Source organism: Oreochromis niloticus, linkage group LG3 (genome assembly GCF_001858045.2).
Source record: "Oreochromis niloticus isolate F11D_XX linkage group LG3, O_niloticus_UMD_NMBU, whole genome shotgun sequence".
Classification (NCBI taxonomy): Eukaryota; Metazoa; Chordata; class Actinopteri; order Cichliformes; family Cichlidae; genus Oreochromis; species Oreochromis niloticus.
Window position 1 is genome coordinate 63,636,398 of NC_031967.2, and position 7,504 is coordinate 63,643,901.

Consider the following 7,504-nt stretch of genomic DNA (forward strand, 5'->3'; position numbering starts at 1 on the left):
ATCTTCATTTTTTTCTTGACAGAGACTCTGCAGGTTAGACAAATCAGAGAAAATTACAATTCTGATCTGTTCTGTCATCAACTGTCTACAGCTAAAAAAGAAATAACTGTGAGTTGTAGAATTTAAGTTTTTTTTTGTTTTTTTTTTATATACAGGCACATGTTGTACATAGAATGTGCTTTACATTTTACCGTGATTTTTGTTGCCTGATGTGGCCATTTTTGTTGAATTCTCATGATTCATAATTTGTAGGGGAGACCGGGGATGGTTGGAACATTTTTGACATTTCTGTCTGTAAATTGGAGCTCTTTTAAGGTAGTGGATTCAAAATGTAATGCAAAGTATTTACATGTCTCTGCTATTAAATAGTGCAGCTATTTTCTCTGCAGCACAATTACCCATTGCATGGTATGGTCTCAAACACAAAGAGTGAAATGTTACAATTAACCCCATAGTCTGGGTTAGTTGTAACATATCCTGGGGTGAAATGTAACAGAATGAAATAAGGGTACTGACAAAACATTAACATGTAATCTTTTTTATTCAACACATGAATGCACTTAGAGCCATTTATGTAGCTGTATGTGTGTGTGTGTGACAGAATGCAGAAATCTAGCATTTGAACATATTCCAACCCCCCAAAAAAGACAAATGATGGAATTTTCTGCAACTGAATATTTCATTAATTTTGGTTGGTCTTCCTTAAGTTTGGCCTCATTGGCTCAGTGGGCATTATAACCTACAACTCTTGCACCAACTTTTGAACATAACAATGAAGCTAAAAAAATGTAGTTGTTCACCAGCATCGCAATTCCATTACTTTTTATCATGGCTGACCTTGGTGTGGTTTGCAAAGTGCTTCAGAAAGATGAGGAAATCTGTTTCTTGCACCCATCCTGATTTATTTCCACTACCAATACTTCCTACTGGTCCATCTCTGACACAGTGGTCTGCATAATGTATGTGTGGGAACACAAACAGTGGAGGAATTGTGTTGCCAATGGCATTAACCGCATATACAAAGGCGACCAGTGAACCTCTCTCTGCTGATGTTGTTGCCCCAACTTGTTTAATATAAGTTAAAGTAATAGCTGGTAAGTTGTAACATCTGCATTATTGTTACAACTAACCCAGACTGTTGTTGTTGCAACTGACCCAGACTCCTATAGCCATGAACTAGCTAACAATACAGCCAACGGCTAAAACATTAGCACTAAAGACCTACACAGAATATATCCCCATAGACATACAAATAATATAATTTAAGTTTGATGAGTTTAACTGCAAAGCAGATAATGCTATTAGAAATTGAAATAAAGTAGAAAAACTACAAATTACTTTTTTTCGTGTTAAATTGTCTGTGTTTGACAAAATGTGCTGATTTTTCACATGTGATAGCAGAACTGAATTGGGCATGTACAGGATGAGTCACATCATTTGAAACTTAGCCCTGATTGGAGAAATTGGAAGTGTTACAACTGACCCACGTTACAACTATCCCCGGTCTCCCCTACCCATTTTTGTTTTTCTTTAGTCAAATAGGAATAATTTTTCTCACTTTTACACATCATATCTCTGTTAGTCAGTCTAATATACTCAGTACAATTTAATTACTTAAATCATAAATGTTAAAGTCAGACTTTCTCTGAACATTTTCTTACTTATCCTGTTCAAGAACTAAAGGCCTCAGACAAGATCTGGGCTGTGCCATGTTTGCATCCTTGGTTAGTACATACCACCCAGCACAGAAGCACAAACAGATATCAAACCACAGCAAAACGTCAGGTGGTCAGGTCCCATTACATTTCATTACTCAGAAATCATTTCTCATTCATCATATTAACTAGACTTATATTTTGACTATATCTTTGAACAAAGATGATTTACTGTTAGCAAAAGCACGTATATGCAAACTCTGTTTTAGCACTCTATAAACTGTAAAGGTTGGACATTTCTGGACAAGCTCTATATAGAACTCCTGACTGAATGAGATATTTGTTATGAACAACAAACACAAGCTTTGTGTTAGAAAATAATTTCTAATACACAAGAGCACGATTACCTGAAGATCTCAACTGTAGTCTTTGCAGTTTTGTAGAAGAATATCTAAACAGCTGTTTGTTTTGTTTTACCGAAACATTTTTAACTGAGTTTCTTTTGGTGTAGTTTACTACAGAGAGTCGTGCATATATCCCTGCCCAACTATGGGAGAGGGGGGAGGGAACTATGTTTAAGGGGGAAGGGAGTAGAAGCAGACTATAGCACAAAGGTGAGATGCAAACAAAATGTCATGGTCCTGAGTCTGAGGACTCGGTGTTTTGTGTTTCCTTATGCTTTTGTTCATTCCGAGTATGTATTCTGTTGTGATTTTGCCATTTGTTAGGTTTCTGTTCTTTGCCTGCCTGCTCCCACTTCTCTGTGTTCCCTCTGTCTGTCCATGGTGTTATTGTGTCTACTTATAAGTCCGCCTGTCAAGTTCAGTGTCCTGTCTGGTTCTGTCTGTTAGTTTCCTGTTTTATTCTGAACGTTCATGTCTCATGTCAGTGTGTTCAGTTTTACCTCTCCCCTGTCTCGTTAGCCTAATTTCTCCCAGCTGTATCTCCCTCCTGTGGCCCATTCCCTGATTACTCCCTGTGTATTTAAGCCCTGTGCGTTCCTGTGCTCTCTGTCGCGTCGTCTGTTTAATTCCATGTCAGTCTGCATGATTCTGTGTTACCCGGTATTCATTCTGCGTCTCTCTGCCATCTCTCTTTGTGCATTTTGCTCCTCCTCCTGTGAGTGTCTGGTTTAAGTTTTGTTCTTTAGTTTTTCCCAGTTTAGGTTTGTTTACTCCCCGCTCTGCTCTTCCTGTTTTTTGTCACCTTATCACCGCTGTAAATAAACACTCACTCGCACCCCAGCCAGTACCTGCATTTTGGATCCTTTTTCAATACTCCACACGACTGCTCCCCAGCCGTGACACAAAACTATTCAACAGCAGAACATCGAGAGTGACGCTTCACATACTATCTGCCTGTAAGAGGAAAAAAATTAAAGCATGGAAGACAATATAAAAGAACAGGTTGCTCTGGTTGGTAAGTACATTTGTAGATATCATACTCTTTAAGTAAATACATTTAAGGTTCACTGTACACTTTTCAGCTCAAGCCTCGCCTTGTTGAATGCACTTTGTTTGGTTTTGCTGTCAGAATGACAAGTGTAAGATGTTGTATGTCTTTTTTTCTGTGTGAAATGTGACATAGCATCTGGAGATGTGCTACAGTAATAGTCTATATTAATGTACACCGAGTACAGGTGTGCATTAACTTTGAATTCTGAATCTCTGAAGAGTACACAAACAAAGACACCCTAGAATAAGTGCTTTCCAATTAGCAAATGGATAGTGTGTTCGATTGCCACACACTGTAACTGGCTTATAAAATGTCCACTGTATGTCAGATGGTTTTGTCTGATATAAAATAGAACGCAAAGATGTGGCAGTTTCTCAAAAACTCAGTGTTTGCACAAAAAACAGTGTGGGTGGAAGGTTTGAGCCATTTTTTTCCCCTTTCTTTTGTCAAAGTCAAATTTATTTATGTAGCACCTTTAAAACAACAAATGTTGAACAAGGTGCTGTACATTTAAGATAATCAAAAGAAATAAAAACATAGGGAGACATGTTAAAAGTTAAGAAAAGAAGCATACAATGAGAAGATTTGAGTAAGAAATAAGACAACTAAAACTAGTACAAACTCATTCTGATTTAAAAATCAGTGGATTTTCAAAGTCTCCAATGTTGGGGAGGTCCTGATGTGAAGGGCCAGTTTGTTCCACAGTTTAGAAGCAGTCACAGCAAAGGCTCGATCTCCTCTGTGCTTTAATCTGGACCTCGGGACAGCCAGGAACATTTGATCTGCAGACCTCAGTGATCTTGCAGGAGTGTACCCATTTAAAAGATCAGGAAGGAATGAAGGTGCTAACCTGTACAAAGCCTTAAAAACTAAATAATAAAATCTAAAAATTAATTTGAAAACTAACTTTTAGCCAGTGTAATGATGCCAGTATGGGAGATATGTCGTCTTCCTGGCGTGTTCCAATTAGTAGCCGTGGTGCAGCATTTTGAACCAGCAGACGGCAAACTGATGACAGACAAACACCAGAGTAAAGACTATTACAGTAGTTGAGGCATGGATAGCTCTCTCAGAGTCTCTAAAACAGCTGAAGATGAAAGAAACTGGTTTTGATTACAACATTAATATATTTATCAAATGTTAGATTATGGTTGAAAATCACTCCTAGGTTCCTTGCAAGGGGTTTTTTTTTTTTAGTTATTTTTTTATAAATTTCTAAGGGGCCAAAGTCGCAGTGGTCACAGGGACCAACTGTTATAAATATTGATCACAATATACCTTAAGAGTGTCATGGTTTTTATAATGTGGACCCAGACACAGAGTTAATAAAGCAAAAGAAAAACATCCATTAACGTGAACAGATAATCCAAACAGCAACCAGTTACAAAATCCAAACCAGAAGATAACAGAGTACAACACAAGAAGGAATTAAGGGGAGACAAAAGCTACACACAAAAGGGTAAACGGGGAAATGGAAAACACCAGATAACTCAGCCACACTTCAGTAAATGTTGTACATACCATTTTACCAGGCTTGCTCAGGCTTGTTGAAGTTCACAGTCAAACATCATGTACCTCACACTGTCTGGAACAGTTTTACAGGAGAAACAGACTCCCTCCTGTAGTGCTATAAGCCATGTTAATCCTCTAGTTTCCTACCATGTATTACAATATTTGAAGAACATAATGTATATGTTTTTATTGCTCGATGTGATATTTCATTCTCTATTCTGCATGTAGAATATTAACATCAACATCAAGGCTAGTTATAGTACAGTTAAACATCCACTGTGTAGCAAAATGGGGAGTTTGGAGGTGAAAATAGGGACCTTGAACATAGGGACTATAAATGATAAAGGAAGATAACTGCTGTGGTTTTTTCTGCTTTATGATGGAAAGACTGAGGATAGAGAAAATAAGACGGAGTCTTGATGGTGGAATGAGAAAAGGACAGGAAAGGAAAGGAAAGTAAAGTAAAGAGGATAATAGAAAAAGTGGGATAGTCAGGGAAATGAAAAAAGTAGACAGCAGTACTGCAAAGGTAGCAAAGGAAAAGCTTTATAGTGAACTGCATGTGAAGTTAGACACTAAGGAAGGAGATAAGGCCTTATATCGACTGGCTTAGCAGATCGATTGAGCTGGAAAGGATGTACAGCAGGTTAGTGTGGTTAAAGATAGAGATGGAAATGTGCTAACAAGTATATCATCCTGCTCGCAGAAAAAATCCTTCCTGTAGAATCTGGGCCAAAATATTCATACTTTAGAATGATTTCAATTCTCTCTAAATTTCTCATTCATTATATTGGTTAAACTTATACCTATTTATATTCTGATTAGTATTAAGTATTAACTGCTAGCAAACTCACATTCAGAGTCTTTATGACTTTCAACATAAAAAGGATGTTGAACCCTTTTATCCCACTTTCAGATGGAGATGCGTAAGGTGATCGTAATCTCTATGACAGATTCAAACTCCGTAACACAAGATTCAGGGTCCAAAACCCAGGACCATGATACAGAGGTGGTTTAAAGACAGGCAGAATAAAACAAATAAAACCTCACTGGTGAGCATGGCAGATGCTCCTAGGTTCCTTGAGCTGCTATCTGGCAGTCAGTAGGCACCACAAATTTGTTTTTAATTAAGTACATTTCTCCCTGATTCATCCTAGTTACAATGGCTTGTTCACAGTGTGTCAGCTCTGCGTTATGTCTGCAAATAAAACAAATCATTCAGTTTTTCCTTTGTCTGATACACAGCAGCATTATGCTTAAAAAGACGTGCTGATACACAATCATAAAAATGGTCATTTGTATTTTACAATGTCAGTAACGTCCTTGTTACATTCTCCAACAGCATTAAAGAAGCAGGTAAAAGACGATCAAGAACCAGAGGAACAAGAACCAGAGGAACAGGACCTGGAGAAAGATGAAGTAAATTTTCGGATTGTGCTCATTGGGAAAACCGGAGTTGGAAAGAGTGCTACAGGAAACACCATCTTAAGAAGAAAAGCTTTTGAATCCAAAATGTCTTTTTCCTCTCTGACATCAGAGTGTCAGAAGGAAATAGGAGAATTTGAAGATAAAACCATGGCTGTAGTTGATACTCCAGGTCTGTATGACACCAGGCTAACTGAAGATGGAGTAAGGAAAGAAATCGTCAGATGCATCTCCTTTGCTGCTCCTGGTCCTCATGTGTTCCTGGTTGTCATCCAGCCAAATAGGTTCACCAAAGAAGAACAGAAAACAGTGAAAATGCTTCAGGACATGTTTGGGAAAGAGGCAGCATGTTACACCATGACCTTGTTCACCCATGGGGATGATATGGAGGAGGGAGTTTCCATGAATGAACTGATTGGTCAGAGTAAAGATGTCCGTGACTTCGTCCGTCAGTGTCATGGAGGATATCATGTTTTTAACAACAGAGACAAGGATCCTTCTCAGGTCAGAGAGCTGCTGGAAAAAATCCATCAAATGATTCACAGAAATGGAGGAAGCTGCTTCACCAATGAGATGTTCAAAGAGGCTAAAAGAGCCATTCTAGATGAGATGAGACGACTTCTTAATGAAAATGTGAGCATGAAGATTGCAGAAGCAAGAAGTCAGGCAGAGAGAAATAACAGGTTCTTTAATGCTCTGCTGGCGAGTGCTACAACTACTTCTGGAGCTGCAGTTGGATTTGCTGTTGGAGCTGGTTTAGGAAGTCTGGCAGGTCCAATTGGAACTGCAGTGGGAGGAGCAGTGGGAGCTGTAGTAGGTGTGACAGGTGTGGCAGTGAAAATGAAGGCATGCCAAATACAGTGATAGCCTGTGTTTGTATGAATATGCATGACAATGATTTCAGTAATCACTTGTAATTGTACTGATTGATCATACTTTGGCTTGTTATTGAATGCATTATCTTTACAGATAGCTTACTGTTTATATTTGACTAGGGGCTTCTTACATTTAATAATTATTATTGGTTATTGATGGTGTGATTAATTTGACATTGTTACGTCCCCACATAAAAAGCTAGGTGATGAGGGTGGGGGGCAGTAACAGTTGGATCTGGGTGAAATGAAAAGAACGCCAGGCAGATGGTATTTAACACAAAATTAGTCTTTATTATAATCAATTAACTCAATAATCATATAAAAGGTAACAACGGAAAGAGACAGCACTGCTGCTTTAGTTATAACTCAAACAGGTCAACCCAAAGAGAAAGGTGACCACTTCAACAAAGAAGACAACTATAAGGCTTCAACAGAAAAAGACAGCAACGCTGCTATTAGCACAAACTAGGCAGGCCAAACAAAGTAATGGAGGCTACCGACACCCAAGCAAAAACACTGCCCAGTTGAGCTACTCACGGTAAGCTACGCACAGTAGGGCTAGCCACACGCACACAGCAGGCC

General features: G+C 38.5%; 1 protein-coding gene across 1 annotated transcript; it reads left to right on the top strand.

Moving 5' to 3' along the window:
• Window positions 1–2,628: 2,628 nt before the first annotated feature.
• LOC100702960 (GTPase IMAP family member 7) lies at window positions 2,629–7,093 on the top strand. Its single transcript, XM_005465910.4, has 2 exons — window positions 2,629–3,074; window positions 5,965–7,093. Exons 1-2 carry the CDS (start codon window positions 3,038–3,040, stop codon window positions 6,909–6,911), a joined length of 984 nt encoding a protein of 327 aa, XP_005465967.1. The 5' UTR covers window positions 2,629–3,037; the 3' UTR covers window positions 6,912–7,093.
• Window positions 7,094–7,504: the final 411 nt, after the last annotated feature.

What these genes read in the sequence shown, in the direction of transcription:
- LOC100702960 (XM_005465910.4), top strand. Translation starts at nt 3,038, where the DNA reads ATGGAAGACAATATAAAAGAACAGGTTGCTCTGGTTG. An exon ending in AGAACAGGTTGCTCTGGTTG is followed by an intron (nt 3,075 to 5,964) that starts GTAAGTACATTT and finishes ATTCTCCAACAG; the next exon opens with CATTAAAGAAGCAGGTAAAA.